The 23,883-nt window shown below is 55.1% G+C and overlaps 1 protein-coding gene across 1 annotated transcript; it reads left to right on the top strand.

Moving 5' to 3' along the window:
* Window positions 1–418: 418 nt before the first annotated feature.
* LOC133079036 (AFG3-like protein 1) lies at window positions 419–22,707 on the top strand. The gene is given in 17 exon segments (XM_061174293.1): window positions 419–577; window positions 3,904–3,991; window positions 8,058–8,152; window positions 8,566–8,715; window positions 11,036–11,101; window positions 11,682–11,806; window positions 12,277–12,547; window positions 14,543–14,680; window positions 14,891–15,043; window positions 16,361–16,469; window positions 17,112–17,237; window positions 20,115–20,225; window positions 21,384–21,499; window positions 21,919–22,032; window positions 22,035–22,127; window positions 22,209–22,403; window positions 22,489–22,707. Coding segments are annotated over 17 exon segments (2,289 nt in total). The 5' UTR covers window positions 419–457.
* Window positions 22,708–23,883: the final 1,176 nt, after the last annotated feature.

The raw sequence follows: 23,883 nt of genomic DNA, 5'->3' as shown, positions 1-23,883 counted from the left end.
GAAACAACTCCGTAAGCGGCAGTAGGCTGCACAGCACCCGCAGCCCCAGTGCTGCGCTTCCTGCCGGAACCGGTTCCCAGCGCGGCGCCGGGACCACCAGAGAGCCCGCGGGCTGGGCCTGGCGGGGCGGCGTTCGCTCTTGTGAGCCGCTTCCCATGGAGGACCCCGGAAATACCTGTCCTTGGAGACGCCGGATTTAAAATAAATCTAAAGGCGCTGGCTGTCCCCTCAGCACCTCGCCCGCGTCGGTCACCGCGGGCCAGGGCGGCGCGCAGGTTGAGATCCGAGTCAGGCCGTAGAGTAGACACCTAGGGAGAGGTCCCCGCGTCGTCGCCTTGGCCTCACCGCGCATGCGTCCGGCACCCGGAGGTCGGCTGGGGGTGTGGCGCCCTATGACCTATTCACCGCTGCACTGGGCGTGCGCGCGCCCAAGCGGCGGGAGGTCGGGGTCGGGGGGATGTCGCAGTGGCCGATGGTGGCGGCCGGGCCGCTCGCCGTGCTGTGGCGATGCGGCGGTGGCCCACGAAGCGGCAGGACGGCCGGGGCAGGCGTGAGGGCCCTCGGAACCGCCCAGCAGGTGAGCGGGGAGGCGTTGCCCGCCGGTTCCGGGCGGCAGGGGCGGTGGCTGCGCTCGACGCCGCGGTGACGCCATCCAGCTGCGCCGGCCGGCGCGGGGACCGGGTGTGGGAACCGGGGCACCGAGAAGCGGGGGCGCGGCGGCGGCTACCACATCCCTCGGCAAGCGCGGGGGAGCGGGGCGCGGGAACCGGGCACCGAGAGGCGGAGGCGTGGCGGCGGCGACCACACCCCCGGCCGGCTGGCCCCGGGGCTCCAGCCCATCCCCGCGGCTGAGCAGGCTGACGCTCGCCCGAACCGGTCTCCGTCTGTCCTCGGAGCCCCCGCCCTTTTCTTCGAAAGTTTCCGCTGCCTCCCAGCGCCCTGCCCACTGCCCGCGCGTCCTTATTCCGGTCTCCCGAGAGCCGCGTGGAGCGAATTGCGTTCAGGCCTCGCTCCGCTGCGAACCTACCGTGTCTTCTCGGGCGCTCGCTCCGACCGCGAGGTGGTTTCCTCCTGGGCTCAGCGGTGATATGACTTCTGCACTATCTCGCAGGGTTGCTCTCTGTTATGATGACGGACGTGAAAGAGTTTTGTCAAGTCTTATGTGGTTTTTATTCGAGCAACTTTCGTCGAGTCCAGTTCTGCCACTCTAATCATAGCTAACATTTTTTGAGGGCTTCCGTGCTAAGGGCTTTACAGGGAGTGTCTCCTTTAAGTCTTATACCCGTCCTGTAGGTAGGAGCTGCTCTAACTCTGTTTTAGAGGAGAGGAAACGTAAGGCCACAGCTGGTCAGCATCTTTGCTTTTAGATACTCCTGTATTGTACGCCTTCCCCTGGGTTAGATACTCTGAAATACACCATATTTTAAAGTTTGTTTTTGTACATCCCAGGGAGCAGTGATCACATTGAATTCTTTTCTGAGGGACTAATGTGGAGCCTCGGATTTTGATCGGAGAAAGTTATCTTGGTTTTAAGACAGTATTGAAAGACGGAGAAGGGTTCCATGGGTTCATTTTCTGTCCTGTCTTCAGGAGTGAACTTTTTTCTCTCATCTCTGTTCATTTTGGAGCTGGTGCACGTCAGTTTCAGGTTGTTTCCGGTAATATCAGTGAAAGCACAGCCTTTCGCCTGTGGCCACGTGGCAGCTCAGCATTGCAGGGGGCTGTGTTAGTTGTTAACCGGGTGGAAGGCAGTCATTGATGGGGTGCAGCACAGGTGTGTCATGAATTCCATGGACCTCAGTGGTTTTAATTATGAAGGGAGGAAGTTGGACGATCTTTGGGTTCCTTCCCAGACTGAGCTGTCCTGTTCATCTGTGGAGTCTGCTAGCCAGGGCATGTCACAGGGAACGGGACAGGCAAGGGCTTTGCCCCGTGAGCTGCTCTCCTTTGAGGGCTTGGTGACTTGTAGTCTGAGGGGGGCATGTGAAGGCTGGAGATGAAGTAGCAGACTGCTTTATAGTTAAAAGATGTGCCCTTTTAACTATAGTCAGCACTCCTCAAGGGGAAGCTTATGTTCTGGAAGTTTCTATGAGTTATTTTTTCATTCAGTGAGCTTCCTACATTGTTCCTGCCACACAAGACAACAAATGTGTAGGTAGCATGTTAGGCGGTTATATGAGGTATGAAGGAAGAGGAAGCAGAACAAAGGAAGTAGGAAACGAAGAGAAGGGGTGGAGGAGGATAAATGTCACGTTATCTTAGGTGGGATAATCGACTTCTGAAGGAAGTGAGGATTGAGCTGGAGCTGCCGGCCTATTCACAAGCACCTGGTGGGGCTGCACCTGTGTGCATCTGAGACACAGACCAGGGTCACCTGATTTGTGATCTTACAAAGAAAGGACAGTGGTGCTTTGCTTGTTAAAGGGAGACTGTGGTGTGCACAGCTTCACGTGTTGGCTTTGCATATCCAAACACCAAGAATGGATGGTAGACCCCTGTCTTTGAGAGCTGCATCTGACCTAATGTGGTCCCCTAACCAAATCAGAAAAAGACTAAATTATAAATTAAAATAAAGGAATTGGATATTTTCTCAAGTTTTGGAGGCCTGAAGATCATACTTTGTCCTTCTAGGGCTGGAGGCCGCCTGACAGCGAGACTGGGTGCCAGAATCCTTGCCACACACCTCCGGCTCCCAGTTGCCTTGCCTCAGGCGCTCACCAGCCCCTCTGAACTTCTGCGTTCCCACCCCACAGGGGGATGGCAGCACCTGCTTCCTCAAGGTGGGCACTGGGGAGCAGAGGAGGGGACCGAAGCACCTGGCACCCAACCAGGGCCCAGGACCACCACCTTCTGAGAGCCTTTGTAGACTTCCCCTCACAGTGACAGCCTTTGTGACATCAGGTTCTGGTCCCCTTGTGCGCGGTGACTTGCTATGGTGGGGAGGTGGCATTCATGGCGCACAGGCTCCAGGAGCCTCATCACTGTTAACCGCCATGTCTCCTTCCTGAGCTTCCCCGTTTGGAGTTTTCCCTGATTTTAGTACCTTTCTCATAGGTTACCTTACTTTTTAGTGCTCTGTGGCCTTTGATAGGGATGTGTGAATAATTTGGCTTATGAGCAAATTAATAATCATTAGGGAATGAGTTTGCTTTGGGGAATAGCCTGCCTCACCATGAAAGATGGCACGACTGAAATAACACAAGTGTCGTCACCTGTGGATCCAGTTTCATTGTAACAAAATATTGGGAACAATCCAAATCTTTGGTTAGGTTGGGGTTTTTTTGAATACAGTTAGTACTAGGTTAGTGAGTGTGCTTAGAGCTTGTTTTTTAGTATGGTGGCTTTTATTGTGCTCGTTTTTGCTGTAATGGCTTTTGACCTGTGATAGTGAAAAACCGAAATTGTCTCTAGTTCTGTCCTTAATTGATGTTTAGTATTGTTAGCAGCTTACGGTAAAAACTGTTGATTTCCTCTTTGAGAACTATGGAAAATACAACGTCTAGGAAAACATTTGCTTTCCTGACAAAAACACTAACCTGTGGCTGATCAAAGATAAATCATAATACTCTTTGGTTTTTAAATTTCATATGATTTTAATGTTAGAATAACGTTTGTTTTTGAGGCTGTAAAAATTTCAGTGACTAAAATTGCCTCAGGCAGGAAGTGATTAGTTTTGTTTTGTTTTTTTTTGACAGCTGTAGCTCTAAAAATTCTTCATGTATCTCTGCTTTGCATTCAGTTTCTTCTTCTCCTGTTTGAATCATATTTTTAATGAGATAAAGTAGATAAAGGCCTCAGGTTTACACCGCAGCCCAAATCCTGGTCCCTTTGAGCCTGTAACTGCCACTGTGAGAAGATGCCCCATCGGATTGCAGAGGAAGCTAATTCTCTTTCCCATTTCAGTGCCTCCAGGGAATCCGCTTTCAGCAGTTGGCTCTGTGGAAGAGACAGACGTCAGTTTCCCAGTGGCTGTGTTCAACACCACCCAACGGTACCTGTCTTTCTCCTACCATCGTTGGCAGCAAAAGGTCACAGGAACCGAGGCGAGTGTGACTTCCTTGGTGTCCTGCATCATGCGGAGTGGGGACAGGGTGCATGATGGCTCAGGAGGCCCGGACCTCTCGTTTTCTAGCTTCCGTATTCAGTCACGCTTAGCTCTCCCCATTTCTGGGTCACCTGCCGCCACGTCTTTACAGTTTTGATATATCAGTGTAGGTGGTGAAAGAGAAACTCTTCCAGAAGGAAGTTGCTGCTGGGTGAATCTTTGGGGATGCATGGGAACAAACCTTTGTTTCTGCACATCTGAGGGCCAAGCTGAGCCTCATGTTTGGAAAGCAGAACAGAGACCTCGTGTAGACTGCAGTTAGTTTGGGGCACGTGCACCCCCGAGGGTGGGCGGTGGGCTGTGCTCAGTGCTTCTCGGGAGACCCTGTGTGGAGGCTTGCAGTGCGGAGCAGAGGGCACTTAGGACGTGGGGGCGCATGCTGGTCTCGCCAAGCTGAAGTCAGGAGGAAAACCCGCTTCTCCCGTACTCTTCCTCTCCTGGGTTGACAGTGTGGCTGCTTTTGTGAGTGTGGTGTGCGCACCTCATCATTTTGTCCCAGTGGGTTTGAGAAGTTCTTTAAGAGGAGTAGAAGAAACACAGACTTAAAAAACCAACAGCTCCAAAAAAAAAGAAAAACCAAACAAAATGGTGAAAGGGACATTTGACAAATCAGACTGTCAAAATTTTACGTTTGAGAATTTTTTAATTCTTTAATTAAGTTAACTGGTTAATTTAGTTTTGGCCACCCATGCAGCATGTGGGATCCTAGTTCCCCGACCAGGGATTGAACCCGTGCCCCCTGCAGTGGAAGCGCAGCGTCCTGACCACTGGACCGCCAGGGAAGTCTCCACTGGAGAATTTTTTTTTTTTTAAATTTTTATTTATTTATTTATTTATGACTGTGTTGGGTCTTCGTTTCTGTGCGAGGGCTTTCTCTAGTTGCGGCGAGCGGGGGCCACTCTTCATCACGGTGCGCGGGCCTCTCACTATCGCGGCCTCTCTTGTTGCGGAGCACAGGCTCCAGACGCGCAGGCTCAGTAATTGTGGCTCACGGGCCTAGTTGCTCCGCGGCATGTGGGATCTTCCCAGACCAGGGCTCGAACCCGTGTCCCCTGCATTGGCAGGCAGATTCTCAACCACTGCGCCACCAGGGAAACCCCCCACTGGAGAATTTTTAAGCGTTCATTAATTTTGAGTTAGTTTGGAGAGGTGAGCATCAGGTGGCCCCTGCGTGGGTGGTTCTGGTATTTCCTTCCCTTCACTTGTTTGTGGACGTGGCCTCACTCCCTCCCTTTATCTTCGGGGCTCAGCACCTCCACAGCTTGTGTGGCTCTGAAGCCTCGACAGATCTGTTTGTGAAGTTATAGCGTAGTTTGGTGATGTGGGTGGGTGAAGTGAATATTCAGCGGGAGTGTTTCTCCTGGGAAATGTCTGCTGCTCGGGTAGCCAGGAGCAGGAAGTGGAACGAGGCCCATAAAAGCTCGTTGGGAGGAGTGCTTACATGATTCGCTACAAAGGTAAGACTTCTTTGAAGACTCGTGTTTTGTCCTTAATGTTTATGCACATCTTCACTCTATCCCATAATATGTTTGGCCGTTCCTGGGGTCGTTCTGGCCTTCGGGCTTCCGTGGCTTTGAGCTGGGGTTGCTGCAGTGGTGCCGTGTACGTCATGGGGCAGCTCGGGCTTTTATCCTGGAACCTGGATGAATGTTGTGCTCAGGCCCTGCATCTGCTCTTGTTGACTGGCTGTGGATGGATTGCCTAGCGGAGAAAGTGATTTTTGTCTCAAGTCTCTGTCTGCCCACCTTTTCTTTCTTTTTTCTTTTTCTTTTAACATCTTTATTGGAGTATAATTGATTTTATTTTATTTTTCATTATTTATTTATTTATTTATTTATTTTTTATAACATCTTTGCCCACCTTTTCTTTATTCAGGAGAATGATTTTTTTTTTTTTTTTGTAATATTTATTTATTTGGCTCTGCTGAGTCTTAGTTGCGGCACGCGGGATCTTCATCGCCGTGTGCGGGATCTTTTTTAGTTGTGGCGCTTGGGCTCCTTAGTTGCAGCATGCGAGCGCTTAGTTGTGGCATGTGGGATCTAGTTCCCTGACCAGGGATCGAACCTGGGACCCCTGCAGTGGGAGCGCGGAGACTTAGCCACTGGACCACCAGGGAAGTCCCAGGGAAATGATTTTTTTCTGAGTTTTGGGTTAGTTTCCTAAGTTCTGATGGAAGAACACATTCCTGTGTGTGTTCTCCACTTTCAGCTCTTTACTTCTGGTTTCCCCATCAAGCGATTCTGCAACAGCTCAGCTCAGTTCTGACACTCTACCTGGAGTTGGCATCAGATTCCACCCACGGGTTAAGGGCTCAGTCCTGAAATCCGCCCCCCAACACCCACTTCAGACGCCAATCACAAATCCAGGTTGTCACCTGCGCTTCTGACTAACTGGTTGTAAGTCAGAGGTTCCCGTGACCCCCTTCTCTGGTCCAGTTAATTTGCCAGAGTGGCTCACGGAACTCAGGAAAGCGATTTACTTACTGGACGGCTGGTTTATTATGAAGGACGTTATAAGTGAACAGCCAGACGGAGAGATACACAGGGCGAGGTTGGGAAGGGTCCCGGGGGGAGTGCGGGGTGCACCCCCGTCCAGCGTCTGGAAGGGTTCCTGTCCGCCAACGTGGAAGCTCTCTGAACCCGGCCCTTTCGGGTTTTGTGGAGGTTCTGTTGCACGGGCAGTGGTGATGGATGCAAACTACAGAGGTCGTGGGGAGGGGGAGCTGCAAGTTCCAGCCCTCCAGGCCCCTGGACCCAGCCCCCATCCTTGGGGGCTTCCCAGAAGTCATCTCATTAACGCGAACTCTGGTGTGGTGAAAGGGGCTTACTGTGGACAGCAGAAGGTCTTCTTTCTTCTCACTTAAGAAATTATGAGGGTTTGGGGGGCTCCTTCTGGGAAGACCAAATGTATATTTCCCATTAAAAAGCAAATATCACACAGGCCAAACAAAGGTAAATACCTGTCAGACGCCACGATAGCAATTATTTGCCTTTGTCTTATGTTCTTTTCCCTTGTCGTTTTTGTGTACGCTAAAATGCCTTTTGGAAATTTTAATTGGAGGTGTAGTTGATTTAGTTACATGGGGAGAGGAGGGTTTTTCCTTGGATGTGCCCAGCTTTCCAGGACCGTTCAAGCCACCTGATCCTTAGATTGCACTAGGAGGTAATGGGGCCTTTAGAACACAGATGGGCATGTCCTGAGTAAGACCCATCCCCCCCAGTACATACTTGGCATCTGACGGAAGGGTGGGGGGCTCCGGGGGTGCTTATGGGGCTGGACTGGTGTAATTTCAACTGTTCCTGCTTCACACGTGCACGCTACAGGAGGAGGCTTGGAGACTGGACCAGTCGTCTAGTCTGTGGGCCACAAGTGTTCTGAGGGGAAGGGGTCGTGTCTGAGAGTTGGTGGCATGAGTGCCAGCCTGTCTTATCACTTATTTAAAAGTAACACCTCCTAGGGAATTCCCTGGCGGTGCAGTGGTTAGGACTCCGCGCTTTCACTGCCAAGGGCCCGGGTTTGGGGAGGTGAGATCCTGAAAGCCGAGAGGCTCAGCCCCCCTCCAAAAAAAAACAAAAAAAAAAACTGGTGGTGCTAGGTGACAACTCACACGTGGGTACAGTCACTCATGATTTCAAAGAGTGTGAGAAACTGTTTTAAAATTTCCTTCTTGTCTGGAAACGTGTGGGGTTGGCGTGGGCCCGCAGCCCCCACCACCTGGGCCGTGCCCTGATCCCAGGAGGGCACGGCAAGTTCTCCTGCCGCCCTTCCGAAGGGCACACCGCCACGTTTCAGCTCTGCCCCTTGCCGCCCCAGCCGCTTCCCTTCCGCTCCAGGAGGCACCCGTTCTGGGAACATTGTATGTTGGAAAGCATTTTCCTATTCTCTGAATCCTCCTTTCCTGGACAGTTAGATGTGATTGTTTTCCGAGGTCAGAGTTTGTGTTTTCACTTAGGAACTAGTAAACCAAAGGATGCTGGTCCTGGAGCGGATGGAGAGAAGAGAGGAGGAAAGCGGTATGACTTTGCCTGGTGGAAACGGTTGCAGAAGGTTTGTGTGTGTCCGAGGACCAGACCCAGATGGGCTGTCACTTTTCTGAGGAAGTAGTCACTGCAGGCTCGGGCTTTGGACAGCTTTTCTGCTTGTGTTGCAGAGATTCTAAGCAGTGGATTTAATTTCTAAAACCGCGGAGATTTCCATCTGAATTTTTAAAGACCCAGAGAAGCGATCGCCTCAGGGATGCTGGCTGCTTCTCCTGGGTGGCCCAGGGAGCTGCAGCGCTGCTGTGGTCTCAGCTGCGGGCAGTGGGTGGGTTTGGCCTTGCACATGGAGGCCGCAGGGAGCGGGGTCAGGAGGGAGGGTCTGGGCGACCTCTCCCACGTCTGTGAAAGGAAATGGCCATTTTCATGTAAGAACCACCCTCATTTAACTGTAACATGTGTCTGTGTTCTGTTTTTCCACAGGGAGAGGTCCCCTGGGATGACAAGGATTTCCGCAGTCTGGCCGTTCTGGGGTCAGGTGTTGCTGTGGGATTTCTCTACTTCTGTTTCCGAGATCCTGGGAAGGAAATCACCTGGAAGCACTTTGTGCAGTATTACCTGGCGAGAGGTCTGGTGAGGGACTCACACACTGCCTGCCCGGGGAGAAGGTGGCCGGTCAGCCTCGGGGTGCAGACGCACGCGGCTTTCCTTTCGCCAGTGACTGCGCCGCCGCACGCCCACGCCCGTGCTCGCCGGGCGGACGTCTCTTTAACATCACGGCCTGACTCATCTTGCGTTCGCTTTGGCTTCTGAGACTTGGTTCTGTTTGTTTATCTTTACGCTTCATTCTCAAATCTGATTGAGAGCTTTCCTCCTCTTAGGGCGCCCCTGCCCCGCTGGCTCGCACCAGCAGAGTCCCCCCGGCTTGTCCTGCAGGATGCTCAGGCTGGAGTGTAAACTTGCCCAGCACGGAGGCCTTGCTTCCCCGTTGCCCTAAACAGCGACGGTTAAGGTTGGGCTTTCCCTCTGTGCGGGGATGTCCGTAAGGAGCTCTTGTTTTCCACCAGGTCTGCGGCTGGGGCCTGTGTTGTCTTCTGTCCTCAGAGAGGCCGGTGGCGATGCTCCCTGTGTAGTGGGGGAAAGGCTGCTGCAGCCCTTCTCCGCCAAGGACCTGCCCCTGTAGGTGTGGCCCGGGCGGGGTGAGGGTGGGGTGAGACCAGCGTCCTGTGCCTGCATTCAGGACAGGTTCCAGACTTTCCTCGAGGTCCGACGTGGCTTACGGAGACACGGTTGTTCCAAAACGGCCTGGAACACGTAAGGGCGACGTGTTCCCTCCCCAGCCCACCTGACGCAGCCCTGCGCTCAGCTCCTGCAGTGCCTGGTGGGGCCCGACTCTCGCCTGGCTCAGTTAGACGAGGACCAGATCCCGCTCACTTGGGGGAACTTTCACGTCAGCTGGGAGAGTCCAGCACGTGAACGTGAGGGCTGCATCCTCTCCCAACCCCACCTGAGTTGTCTGAGGAGATCCCCTGATAATACCTTCAGGTGTCACAGAAACAAGTCATCTTAGGCACAGAGGTCCCTGGCCTGGAACGGATGTTCTTTTGTGAAGGGGTTGTTTGGGAACAAAAAACTACAATATTCCAAAACCTCGGTAGCAGTCTTCGGTTTTTGGGGGGATTTTTTTTTTTTTTAAATGTATGTACATTTTGTTTCTTTTTTTAATAGATATATATATATATTTATTTGGTTGCGCCGGGTCTTAGTTGCGGCACGTGGGCTCCTTAATTGCAGCACATGGGCTCTTTAGTTGTGGCATGTGAACTCTTAGTTGCGGCATGCATGTGGGATCTAGTTCCCTGACCAGGGATCGAACTCGGGCCCCCTGCATTGGGAGTGCAGAGTCTTAACCACTGGACCACCAGGGAAGTCCCAGTAATCTTCATTTTAAAACAGCATTGTTTTTTTTCCTGATTACAAATGTAATACTTGCTTGCTGCAAAAAAATTTGGGGAAATAAATAAAAGTATAAAGAAAGAAATCGCCGTCTGCTAACCCAAGCTGGCCTTTTTTTGTGATCCTCCTGGCCGGTCTGAAAGCGGAGCTGCTCACTCGTCTACACCCTCTGACTGTCCCGTTGCACACTCCGGCAGCGGTGCACTGCGCTGGGGGAAGTGTGACGGCTCAGCTGGGCAGGGGTCCCGCGGGGCAGGGAGGATGCGCCATGCCTTCGCCTCCATGAACCTGAGAGCTGGCGGGGCCTGGCTGGCTGGGGCTCCGCGTGTTGGCGGAGAAGCCAGGGCGGGCAGTCACCTGGAGTCCTGTCTGCCGTGGTTCCAGCTGTGTTACAGGCGTGTGCAGGAGTCGGGTGGTGGTGAGGTTCCACACTCGGGGTCGTGTCCTCGCCGTGCAGTCCTGAGTCTTCCCGCTGTTTCCAGGAGGAGCTGTGGTGTTTCCAGTGGTTGTGGTGGTGTTGGAAGCAGGCCGTGTCTGAAGCTCCCCAGAGGGCGCGTGCCTTCGGGGCAGCGGGCTCTTCAGGCGACAGCAGCTAGCAGGCCTTGGGGCTGCACTTTCATTTTCGTCGGCACCATTTTCTCGTGGTGCCTGCTGTCCGACCAGGGATTGAACCTGGAAAGCCCAGAATCCTAACCACTAGGCCACCAGGGAACTTCCCTCCTCTGGGAGTTTTAAGCCAGTTTGGAGGCTTAGTGCTCAGATGTGCCACATTTTAATCCCTCTTCTTGCATTGGTTCCTGTTTATTAAAATAATCCCAGGCTAAAACTGTCCATGTTAGTAGGAAACAAAACGAAGACCTGTCCTGCGGAGTGTGAGCTGCCGTCGGGCAGAGGCGCAGCCCGTGTGTGTGAGGCTCGTCTGAGGAAGAGGCCCAGGGTTGCTGCGCCGTGTCCTGCCTGGGACCCCAGCTGTTCTGACTTGTTGTCTCTTTTCTAGGTGGACCGGCTGGAAGTCGTGAACAGACAGTTTGTGTGTGTTATTCCTGCCCCTGGGACGTCTGAGGTGAGGGCTGGGTTCAAGGCCGGTGTCCCAGACGTAGGTTTTGGTTTTGGTTTTAGCATAAGGTGTAGTTTTCTGGGAATTCCCTCGTGGTCCAGTGGTTAGGACTCCGAACTCTCACTGCCAAGGGCGCAGGTTCAATCCCTGGTCGGGGAACTAAGATCCCGCAAGCCTTGCGGCCAAAAAAAAAAAAAAAAAAAAGTTTTCTGTTTTTTTAGAGAAATGCCTTCCCTGGTTTCACTTTCCAGCACCCACCTGTGCTCGTTTGTTTTGGTGACATGACAGGAACAGTCTTCCAAGTAGCACAAGACCCTCATAAAGCTGTAACTGTGCTTCAGTTTTGCCAAGTAACACGTGACAGCTGCCAGCTGAGATCTGGAAGGGGGAAGAATAAAATGACAGAGGAAGGCGACGTCAGCTGTCCATGGGCATTTATACTTCGACCTCAAACCTAAGCCTGTGGTTTGGGGCCAGGACAGGTGGCCTGTCAGAGCTGCTCGGGGCTTTGCTGGGAGAGGCGCTGGGGAGGGGCAGCGGCTGTGGGGGGCACCCCCTACAGCTCCTGGCGCCTTGGTCTCTACAGAAGTTCGTGTGGTTCAACATCGGCAGCATGGACACCTTCGAGCGCAACCTGGAGACCGCCCACTGGGAGCTGGGCATCGAGCTCCCGGAGCAAACAGCCGTGGTCTACACCACCGAGAGCGACGGGTGAGTGGGCGCAGCTGGGCCCGGTACTGGCCACGCAGCACTTCCTGCTGAACCCGCTTAGGCGTGTTACAGGCGTTCTCCGATAGTCACAGTGTCTGTGGTGGAAGATAAATTTGTTAGCTCTGTTTTTATCGAGGAAAGAATTGATCGGGGAAATGTTTAGCTAGGCAGCCTGAGGACTGTGTGCAGTGGGCCGGGAAGGGCTCAGCTGCGGGGAGGCCGTGCTGGGTCTGGAGGGGTTCTGAGGGAGGGGCCGCAGCTGCCTTGCCCGCCCCACAGGTGAAATCGGGCAGGTAGATGTGCGTGGATGGGGGAAGCTGCATATACAGGTTGGCACGTTAAAAAACAAACTGTTCCCTTTTGTGTAGCAAAACCAAGTTCTGGAGCCGTCCACTGTTCACGGCCTGGAGGCAGTGTTTCTGGCCTGTCTCTCAAGGGAACGTGACAGATGGTTTTCTTGGACTTTCTAGGTCTTTCTTGCGAAGCCTGGTGCCCACCTTTCTCCTGATCGGAATCCTCCTCTATGTCGCGAGGAGGGGCCCGATGGGGGCTGGGCGTGGCAGGCGAGGAGGGGGCCTCTTCACCGTTGGCGAGACCACAGCCAAGATCATGAAGAACAACATCGGCGTGCGCTTTGCAGACGTGGTTGCTTGCGAAGAAGCCAAGTTGGAGATCGTGGAGTTTGTGAATTTCCTGAAGAATCCCAAGCAGTATCCGGACCTCGGGGCCAAAATTCCAAAGGTACTGATTTGAGAAAATATGGTGATGCTCTGAGCTTCGCCCTGGTTCATTGTGGACAGAGCTGGGACAGTGTAGCTTTTGGTAATGATTCTGTGTATTATTAAATCACAGTGGGGAGTGGAAATCTCATTTGCAGAGTAGAAGAGTGAAAATCCTCTTATCTGATTAGCTGTTTTAAACTATAAAACTGGAATCATAGGGACAGTGCACGCCCACCTGGAGTGTGTTTATTTCACCTTCAAGCACAAACATACGTCTTTGTTGATGTGGTGTCTCGTTTAGAGCACAGGCCTTCCTTTGAGTTTGGCCCCAGTGATCAAATTCTCTGTTAAATATCCTGCACAAAGCACTTAACGTCTATAGTTTTGTTTCTTTAAAATGAACTGAGAACGTAGAGGCAATCTGAGTGCAGAATCCTATATTTTTGACTTTTTCTTACTCTTTCAGTTTTCTATCCATTCAGTTTGACAGCATTTTTCTTTAACAGTTTGCCTTTATTACTTTATCATCTAAAGCCTTCAACTTTGTTTTTGAAGAAACAACTTTCTTTACCATTACTTATTACCAAAGTATATAATAAAAACAAGTACATGGAATTCCCTGGCGGTCTAGTGGTTAGGACTTGGGGCTTTCCTTGCCGTGGCCCGGGTTCAATCCCTGGTTGGGAAACTAAGATTCTGCAAGCTGCATAGCGTGGCCAAAAAAAAAAAGAAAACACCATCAAGTACAACTCTCGTAAACGGGTCTGGGATCAGATGCAGCTGCCTCTCGGGAAGCGTACGACCCAGTAGTGGGGCAGGTGTGCGGTGTGGGCGCAGGTTGGGGTGCCGTGCAGAGGAAGTGGAGCTACGGTGATTCTGGCCGCTCCGTCTACCTGCGGGTGCCTCTGGGTGTTGACCTTCTGAGGGCCCGGCCGAAGCTGTGAGTCCTTTTCCCAGAAAGGTTTGCGTCTCACATAGAATAGATTGACAGATCCCTCGAGGCATCCCTGGGCCCTGGACCAGGCTACGAGCTCTCCGGGGTGGATAGCGCTCACCGCACTGACCTTCCTGGTGGCCCCGTGCTTCCCCCAGAGTGCCCTGAGCAACAGGAGAGCGTGACTGACCGCTGGGGCTTTGTGGGCAGGAGGTTTGTGCTTCTATTTGACCACCTGGTGAGAGCTGGCTGGAAAGCCGGCTGTGGGGGGCACAGAAGGCGCCCTGGGTCCCAAGGCCCTGCCTTGAGGAGACCCTCTGTGAATCCACATCCACACTCACGGGGACGTGGGGCCCTGACGCCTTGTGGTTTTGAGTTTTGTGGCTCCCTCCTCCCTCCCTTTATGTATTTTGTTTTTGTCCTTAAAGACTTAAAAAAACAACCTTAGAGTCTCCTTTGAAATAAGTAGGTATTAACCCACACCCTCGACTAGAAATGGAGGAATATGAGCCCCGTTTAAATCTCTCCTCGATTTTCAGGCGTAATGGTGACCCCGAAAGGAACACCGAGGTGTGTTTCTGGGGCGTGAATTGTGAATTTAAACCTTGAGTAAGCGTAGAAACAGGCAGGTTGTCGATCAGGAGGCACAGGTGCCAGTGGCCACACCCAGGTGCCGCCTTCACAGCTGCCGGTGGACCAGCTGGACAGAGTCACGTGACCAGGTCTGGGGCGTGGGCTCTTGTTCGTCCTGGTGTGAGTTGGTGTGTTTCATAGGGCAGTTTGGCAAAGACCATTAAACGTCAGACCGCGAGATCCAGCGAGCCCTGCCCTGGGAGCGTTGCCTGAAGAAATAACCTGCTCGGCTGGACTGGGGGTGTGGGGGGGCTTTCCCACGTCTGCAGCGTTTGAACATTTCATGGTGAACGTGCGTTCATTTTATAAGCAGAAAGTATCACACCGAAAGCAGTCCTCAGCCGACCCGCGTGGAGCAGGCCTAGAAACGCCTGTTCAGTAGAACGTGACTTTCTCCTCGGCGCCGTCTGTGCCCTTTCAGAACCAGCCGTTGCCTTTCTGTTTCAGGGGGCCATGCTCACTGGTCCTCCTGGTACCGGCAAAACGCTTCTCGCCAAGGCGACTGCAGGGGGGGCCAGTGTGCCCTTCATCACCGTGAACGGGTCCGAGTTCCTGGAAATGTTTGTCGGCGTCGGTCCAGCTCGGGTGGGTGGATGCGCCCTTGCCCTTGCCCTGGGCTTCGTGTGGGGCCCTGGCAACAGGCGCAGAGCACAGATGTGCGGGGGGACCCGGGCGGGCAGGCAGAGCAGCTGAGACGGGAGTCGAGTTCCAGAGGCGAGGGCTCAGCTTGGTGAGCTCTTTAGTCCTGTGTTGGTACCAGTGACAAAGCAGACCCTGCGTGGACTCCTGTTCCAGGTTCGTGACATGTTTGCAATGGCCCGAAAAAACGCTCCTTGTATCTTGTTCATTGACGAGATGGATGCGACCGGCAGGACGCGCGGCCGTGGGCACCTTGGGGGCCAGAGTGAGCAGGAGAGCACCCTGAACCAGCTGCTCGTGGAGGTGGACGGGGCGGCTGCGCGACCGTCCCCCAGGCCTTCGTCTGTGTGGGACCTCCCCGGGCGAGAGCCCCTGCTTGCGCTGTTTGCAGGAAGGCTGTTCTCGGCACACACGGTGGAGGGAGCTGCCCTCAGAGCTCAGCGCAGGACGGGGCCGACGCCCAGGCTCCTTCCACGCTGGCCTCTGACTCGGGCCGCCTCCTGCCCAGAACCCCTCTCCGCTCTCCCCCTGGGGACCACTGCTCGGGGAGGTCCCAGCTCAGCGTGACAGCCCGGCAGCCCTGCCGAAGCTTCGCGGGAAGCGTCTAGGCGTTCTTACTAGTTTCCAAATTTGGAGAAGCTTTTGTTCGACCTTCGGCAGGTCTTGTCCTCGCTTTGGCTTTGGAGCTGTGTTGGGGTCCCCGACACCACCCCGGGTTTGGTGATTCGCCAGGAGGACTCCGTGTTTAGTTGGATTCAGGAGCACGGTTGAGTGCAGTGGCAGGACACAGCGGAATCACAGGGAGCCTGGCGGCTGGGGAAGCCGGCCACAGCCGCTGGAGCCCTGGACTCGCAGTATGCGGCTGCTTCCCGGGCAGCGGGCTGGGTGACGCTCGGGAGTGGGGTTTCCGCTGGGGGCTGGTCACGTGGCAGCTTCTGCCCAGCACGTGCCACGATCCCAGCCTCCCAGGAGGAAGGCAGGTGCTTCGCAGAAGCCACACGTCTGCACGCACAGTTGAGGCGCGGGGAGCCCCTCTCATCAGAGAGCGGTCCTGAATCCCAGGTCCCAGAGGTGGCCGAGTGCCCCTGCGAGCAGGCCTTTCTGCGGATGAGGGCTGGGTGAGCTCAGGCCCTCGTCGCCCTGCCTGCCTTCCAGTCTGGCTCCCTGAGCCCAGCAAGCCGTCCAGGGCCTGGGTGGAGGGAGGTCTCCACAGCGGCCCAGGCCCCCAATGGTGGTGGCTCTGCCTGGCCCCTGCAGCTCGCCGCGTGGTGTCAGAGGCTGGCCGTAATAGACCAGTAATGAATTAGGATGGGCGTCCGTGGCCTGAGGAAGGTCTGCACGTGCGCCTCAGTCAGAGCAGTGGGGGCCGCGGGGACCAGAGCCGCTGGTTGCTTCCTGAGACGGGTCAGAGCTAGCCCTGGGCGCGAGTGTCCGCCCCACTCCGAGTGGCCTGTGCAGTGGGCTGCAGGCCAGCAGGAGAAGCAGGCCCAGCCTGGGGCTTCCGGGGTGGGCGGCAGGGGTCCTAGGAAGACGGGGGCCAGCTGCGCAGGGGAGGAGCCCTGGGAAGTGGAGAGACTCCTGCTGCCTGGGCCCGCTGCTTGGGCTCACCTGCTTCTCTCATGTCCAGGGTTCAGCTCTACCACGAACGTCATGGTGCTGGCCGGCACCAACCGCCCCGACATCCTTGACCCGGCCCTGACGCGGCCTGGCCGGGTCGGCCGTCAGGTTTACATTGGTGAGTGTGCTGGTCGCCTGGGTGCTGAGGCTTGGCTCTCCCCTCCTTTGGGTTGAAAGTTTGGTTAGATCTTTAGCTGTGTATTTGGAGGAGATTTTGATCGGGGTCGTAAAGCCGTGAATACAGTGTTGTGAAACGGTGGAGGTGCGTGGGTGCCCCTCACTTTGGGAAAAACAGGTGTACTTGGGGCTGGGGGAAGGTCACTGCAGTCCATGCAGGTGGGAGCGAGGTGACAGACTTGGATCCTTCAGCTTTTTTTTTTTGTGCGCCGTTACAAAAATTCAGAGGGCGGTTAGCGAGAGAAGCATTCACCCTGGCCCTTTCCACTGGTGAGGAGATCCTGGGAATTTAGGACTTGAGTCCTGCACGGACCCTGTGCTGCCAGGGCAGCCAGAGTTTTGCTTGTGGTTGGGTCCCTGTCCTGGGATGGATTTGCGTGGACCAGAGGCTCCACGGTCAGGAAGTTCTTTGATGTGTTGAAGAGCTGAACGTACGTGACCTGTGGGTCGTTTCTGCCACGGGGAGCTCCCTGGCCCGGGTCGGACAGCCGAGTGTGCAGCACAGACACGCAGGGGAGGGCCCTTGCAGTGAAGTGGCTGCAGGTGACCCCACCCTGGCCCTCAGTGCCTCTCTCTCTGTTAGGCCCTCCTGACATCAAAGGCAGGTCGTCCATCTTCAGGGTCCACCTGCGTCCACTCAAGTTGGACGAGAGCCTCAGCGAGGACGCCCTGGCGAGGAAGCTTGCGGCCCTCACTCCAGGCTTCACAGGTGAGTGTGGCCAGGTGGGCCGTGCGGGTCTGGACGTGTCGTCGGTGGGTGGTGTCTCGTTGTGCCATTTGGTCCTGGCATGTGCTACCCTTGTCTTTGGAACTTTTGAGTCTGATGGACATATCGGAGGCCTCAGAGATGATTCGCCCCAAGGCTGGCTTGTGCCTGTTTGAACTCCTGCCACCCCGGGAACATAGTGCAGTGACGCCTCGTCCCCTTGGCATGCTGCCCATCGAAGAGGTCATGGTTCAGCACTTCCCAAATTGGATGACAGATCTGAGTCTACACGTCCAAGAAGTTGAATAAACTGCAAGTAGGGATAAACCCAGAGATGTCCACACTGAGATACAGTGTAATCCACGTTGGTCAGAGATAACGAGAGACTGTTGAAGCCAACCAGACAGAAGGGACACCTAGTGGGGATGGGTCTTCAGTAAGGTTAACAACCGATTCTCCTTGGAGACCATGAGGCCAGAAGGCAGTGGATCTGGCAAAACTGTTCTTCAATAGGGAAGGAGAAATAAAGGCATTCCTAGATTGTTTTTTAAAGTTGAGGGAACTTATTATATTTAAATCTGCCCTCCAGGAAATGCTGGAGTCCTTCGGGCTGAAATGGAAGGGCGCTGGCCAGTGACTCGAAGCTGTGTGGGCAAATAGCCCTGGGAAAGGCAACTGCATAGGTAAACGTAAATGCCAGCATCCTGTGTGTTTTTGGTTTGCAGCTCCTCTGTTTTCCCTTTATGATTTAAAGGGCAGGTGCTTAAACCCATAAAGACATGTCTGTGTTAATGGGCACGGGAAGTAAAAAGATGTAACCTGTGAAGGTGGGAGGGGCTGTGTAGGAGCAGAACCTTTGTACATTGTTAAAGCTGGAAAGGGAAAAACTGATTCTAACCTTCCTGGGGAGCTGCCAGGGGACTGAAGAGCCAGCACAGTCTGTGCAGAGCAGAGCTGGAAGACACACTTCCCTAATGCAGAACTTACCACAGAGCTCCAGTAAACAGAATGGGGCTGCTGGCACAAGGGTGGGCGTAGACCAATAGAGTAGAACTGAGAGCCCAGATATGCGCTTGTACATCTCGGTCAGTTGTTTTTTTAAATTTATTTTATTTATTTATTTTTGGCTGCATTAGGTCTTTGTTGCGCGCGGGCTTTCTCTAGTTGCGGCGAGTGGGGGCTACTCTTCGTTGCAGAGCGTGGGCTTCTCATTGCGGTGGCTTCTCTTGTTGTGGAGCACGGGCTCTAGGCGCACAGGCTTCAGTAGTTGTGGCTCGCGGGCTCTAGAGCGCAGGCTCAGTAGTTGTGGCGCACGGGCTTAGTTGCTCCGCAGCATGTGGGATCTTCCCGGACCAGGGCTCGAACCCGTGTCCCCTGTATTGGCAGGTGGATTCTTAACCACTGTGCCACCAGAGAAGTCCTTGGTCAGTTGTTTTTTGTCAAGGGTGTGAAGACCATTTGATGGGGAAAGAACAGTTTGTTCAATCAAATGCGCTGGGACAACGGTGTCCACAAGCAAAAGGACGAAACTAGACCTTAGACGACATGCAGCGGTGAACTCAAAATGGATGAGACTTAAACTGTGGAGATAGAACTATAAAGGTCTTAAAAGAAAATCTTTGTGACCTTGGATTTGGCAATGGTTTCTTAAAGCACAAGCAACAAGTGAGAAAACAAATTAGACTTCTTCAACATTAAAATCTTTTGTGCGTCAAGGGACATTACTGAGGTGGTGAGAGGACAGCCCACAGAATAGAAGAAACTATTTGGAGATTATGCATCTGGTAGGGGTTTATAATCCAAAATATTTAAAGAACCCAATTTAAAAATGGGAAAAGGATTTGAACAGACATTTTTCCAAAGAAGGTATACAGATGGCCAGAAAGCACATAAAAAGGTGCGCAGTGATATTAGTCATTAGGAAAATGCATATCAAAACCACAGTGTGACAGCACCTCATGCCCACCAGGATGGCCGTAAAAGGCAGATGGATGAGTTGCCAGGGGTGTAGGGAGACGGCCATGCTCGCATGGTGCTGGTGGGGATGTAAGATAGTGTGGCCACGGGGATCCGCCAGGCAGTTCTTCAAGAAGTGAAATATAGTTACCGTATGACCCCGGTTCCACTCCTCGGTATCTAAGACAATTGAAAACATTTGTTCACACAAAGGCTTTACACAGATGTTCACAGCAGCATAATTCATAATAGCCAAGAGGTAGAGACCACCCCAGTGTCCAGCGGTGCGTGACTGGATAGATGTGTATAGAGTGGGTACAGAGGGCCAGCTGTACTGGCCATGTTATATCAGGGACTTGAGCGTCCGTGGAGTTTGCTATCTCCTGTGAAGGCCTCGGGGCGGCTGTGCATGTGATGGAACCTCATTCAGCTGTGAAAAGGAATGAAATACCAATACATGCTACGATAGCGGATGAATGTGAAAACACTGTGTCGAGTGAAAGAAGCACACACAAAAGACCACCTATTGTGTGATTCCATTTATGTGAAACGTCCAGAACAGGGAAATCCATAGAGACAGAAAGTAGGTTAGTTGGCTGGGCATGGGTACAGGAATTAGCCACATACATCACATCCGTGATGGAAATGTCTGAAATGAGATCAGGGCAGTGGTTGCACATCTTGATAAATTTACTAAAAGTCTTTGAAATGTACACTTAAAATGGATAGATTTTATGTTAAATAAATCACACCTCAGTAAATTGTTGAACGAAAATACTGGCTGAAAGCAACGGTGACTGACAGAGCAGGTCCCATTTCCTTCAAGTCCCTGACCTAGTTTAGCTCTGGTCCCTCTGCTGGAGATTTTCCTCTAACAATCCGCCCTGGGGCACTGATGGGACTGTTTCTCCTTTTCCGGGTCAGGTGCTGATATTTCTAATGTTTGCAACGAAGCGGCCCTGATCGCCACCCGCCACCTGAGTCCTTTTGTCCGGGAGAAGCACTTGGAGCAGGCGGTTGAGAGGGTCATCGGAGGTGAGCCGGGCAGTGTTGAGGGGCAGTTTCCAGCTCTGACCCGCAGCAGGCCCACCCTGGGGCCCCAGCTTCACTTCAGTGAGCTGCAGCCGTGGACAGTTTTCCAGACCAAAATCTGGGACTTGGGATCTGCCAGCAGCTTTCGTGCTCTTACTAGAGCAACATTTAGAATTTCAAAGAGATGTAACCTCCAGGGCGCTGCGTCAGACCCAGGTTCGGGTGCTGCCCGTGGCCGAGAGGCAGGTTTTTCGCGTGCTTCCTTGGGAAGCTTCAGCGTGGGGTAGAGGTCTCCCGAGTGCCCTCCCGGGGACGGAGGTCAGGGAGGTAGGTGTCCGTGTGGCCAGCAGCCGTCCTTCATGATCCCGCCCCACGGCTGTGAGAACCAGCCCATCTCCAGACAGCAGGTTGGCAGGGCTGCTTTGTCTTTGCTTCACGTTTTATTGGAGTGTGGCGTGCACAGACAAGTGTCAGCAGGTTGGCGGGGCTGCTTTGTCTTTGCTTCACGTTTTATTGGAGTGTGGCGTGCACACACAAGTGTCAGCAGGTTGGCGGGGCTGCTTTGTCTTTGCTTCACGTTTTATTGGAGTGTGGCGTGCACAGACAAGTGTCAGCAGGTTGGCGGGGCTGCTTTGTCTTTGCTTCACGTTTTATTGGAGTGTGGCGTGCACAGACAAGTGTCAGTAACCCAAGGCAGTCGCCACAGCTGCTCGACGCTGTCCTGGTGGCGCTGCTGAGCTGACCAGCCCTGAGCTGGTCACGCGAGTCGTGGTGCCTTCTCTGTGCCCTGTTGCCTGCCTGTGACTGGGTGTAGGCGGCGTAGAGAATGCTCCTGGTCTCCCTGCGTCCGGCCTCACTGCCAGTCAAGCCACGGAGAGTAGCTAACCCCCGTGGCTACAAACGGGCCCCCAAAGGCACCTGCCGCTTGCACGGTGGGGCGGGGCTTCGGCAGAGCAGAGGGCAGTGCAGCGTCTGGTGTGGAGGGACAGGCGCCCAGCAGGCCTGAGCGGTGTGCGTGGAGCGGACAGGCTGCGGGTCTGTCCTGGGCGGACGGAGGCCCTGACCAGCCCCCAACACGCCCGCAGTGCAGAATGGGGCCTTGGCGCCCACCTCTCAGCTGTCCGTTTGTCCTCTGCCTCTTGCCATGAGCTTGACTTGTAGGTCCCGAGAAGAAGACGCGGGTTCTGCAGCCCAGTGAGAAGATGACGGTGGCCTACCATGAGGCTGGCCACGCGGTGGTGGGCTGGTTCCTGGAGCACGCAGACCCCCTTCTCAAGGTTGGCCCATCCCCTCGTGCATCTGCGGTGTGGTTCAGGGCCCACTCCCCTCCCGGGGGTGCTGTGTGGGCACGGTGCATTCCAGGTGGCGGCCCTCTTCACTCTTTGAGGATGTAATGCTCTAGAATTTGTTACAAGATTCCTTGAGGGGTGGGTGGGCAGAGAGGGGGGTGCTGGTTCCAGGAGGGGTCTGGATGCTGGCCACCTGACACCTGGAGTTTCCATGTTAAACTCACCTCACTCTAAACTTTCCCCTGATGGCACGGCTCCTCCACAGCTTCCTGGGATGGCGGGACAGAGGGGCTTTCTGTGTTCATCCTTGGGGTGACCTGTCAGCGCTGGGGCCCAGGGTTTCCTCTCCTCCTCCGGGATGCCCGGGGACCCTGGGGGTGACAGGGCGCGCCTGCCGTATCTGGCAGGTGTCCATCATCCCCCGGGGCAAGGGGCTCGGCTACGCCCAGTGCCTGCCCAGGGAGCAGTACCTGCACACGCGGGAGAAGCTCTCGGACCGCCTGTGCGCCGTGCTGGGTGGCCGGGTGGCCGGGTGGCCGAGCAGCTGTTCTTCGGGCAGATCACCACGGGGGCCCAGGATGACCTGAGGAAGGTCACCCAGAGTGCCTACGCCCAGGTAAGGCGGTGGCCACGGGGGCTGGGAAGGGGGCTCAGGGCACTGTCCGCCAGGCTCACGCCCGCCCCTCGCCTGCCCCAGATTGTGCAGTTCGGGATGAGCGAGAAGCTGGGCCAGGTGTCCTTCGACCTCCCCCGGCCCGGCGAGGTGCTGGCGGAGAAGCCGTACAGCGAGGCCACGGCCCAGCTCATCGACCAGGAGGCTCGGCGGCTGGTCAGCTCCGCGCACGCCCGCACCCCGGACCTGCTGACGCGCTACTGGGAGCAGGCGGACGAGGCGGGTGGGGCCGGCCCGTCCCCAGGGTCGGGGCGGGGGCTCTGCAGGGTGCCGGGCGGACGGCCTGGCGTGGCCTGGTGTGCAGCTGGGCAGGCGGCTGCTGGGGAAGGAGGTGCTGGAGCGGGCCGACACGGTGGAGCTGCTTGGGCCCCGACCCTTCGCGGAGAAGACCACCTACGAGGAGCTCGTGGAGGGCACGAGTGGCCTGGAGGAGGACACGTCCCTTCCCGAGGGGCTGACGGGCTGGCGCCGGGGGCCGGAGGAGGGCGGCACGGAGTGCCCCATGGAGGAGAGCCCAGCCTAGCGCCCCTGCCTGGAGAGCAGCCTCCGCAATCTCCAGAGAGCAAATTAAAACACGTGATAATCACAAATGGGTGTTTTCAGGTCAGGGTCCTCTGAGCCCACGGGGATTCCAGCTCCCAGAACGTGCCCTTCCACCGAGGCGGGGGCTGGGACCCTGTTCCCGAGTCGGAGGGGAGGGCAGTGGCCGAAACTCACCTGCCCCCTGGGGGCCTGCGTGTAGGACCCCCCTGGGCCTCCCACGAGGTGGGTGGTGGGCTCATCTGCTGGGGACAGCCGCCCAGCGGGGGGACATCGGTGCTGGTCACCTCACGTGCCCCGGGGAGAGACGGAGAGGGGGCTTTTGGCCCAGTTCAGAAATCCTCAAGGTCTGTCCGTGGCGAGAGGTTCAGAACTGAGGAAAGGAGAATGCTAGCCAGGCGTCAAGCGAGTAGCTGTTAGGGTGGTGGGATACCAGTTAGTCCTTACGGAGGGGCCGCGCCACTTCCACAGGCGGGGCGTCTGGGGGGGGTCTGAACCTGAGGGGTACCCCAGCGGAGCCGCCCCTGTTCTCAGGGTAGGGGCCTTGCCAACCGTGCGTCTCCGGGTAGCTGCGTTCCTTGTGGCCCGTGTTGTTAGGGTCCAGGAGAGGGGGCTCTGGGTTGCTCCACGTGGGAGGACAGCCACCGGGGGTCGTAGCGCAGCTCTAGGGCTGAGTCTTCCATTCCCCGGTTGGTCCTGGAGCGAGACCAGGGCCCAGCCCCCGGGGAGTCGGGGTTAGTGGAAATGGCCCCGCGGGTCCCCAGAACACGGCCAGGGCGTCGGAGTCGTCAGAACGGTGACAGTAGCAGCAGCTGCTGCCTTGGGGTGGGCGACGCGGGCTGACTGCGGGAGCAGGGGCACCGCCCCACGTGCCCGCCGCTGCTGTCTCGGCCGTGGCCACACGCTGGGCCTCGGGGATGAAATTTTCCAAATCTTTTGGTATATTTGCCTCAAAAATAGAGTTTCCAACTTGGGACAAACACTTTCAACTTTGTTGTTTGTGAAACGTGTATTGCTGAATTTCTGAGATCTCGGGGGCTCGCCCTGTGACGCAGCCTCGAACGCTCAGCCTCCGTGTGTTGAGCTGCTTGGCGTCCTGCAGGGGCCTGTCCTGGGGCTCCTTCTGATGGAGGTGGGGTGCCCTCCTTGACCCCAGGAA

The sequence above is a fragment of the Eubalaena glacialis genome, chromosome 18 (genome assembly GCF_028564815.1).
Source record: "Eubalaena glacialis isolate mEubGla1 chromosome 18, mEubGla1.1.hap2.+ XY, whole genome shotgun sequence".
NCBI lineage: Eukaryota > Metazoa > Chordata > Mammalia > Artiodactyla > Balaenidae > Eubalaena > Eubalaena glacialis.
The sequence above is the reverse complement of the archived record's forward strand: the minus strand, read 5'-3'. Positions and strand labels throughout refer to the sequence as shown.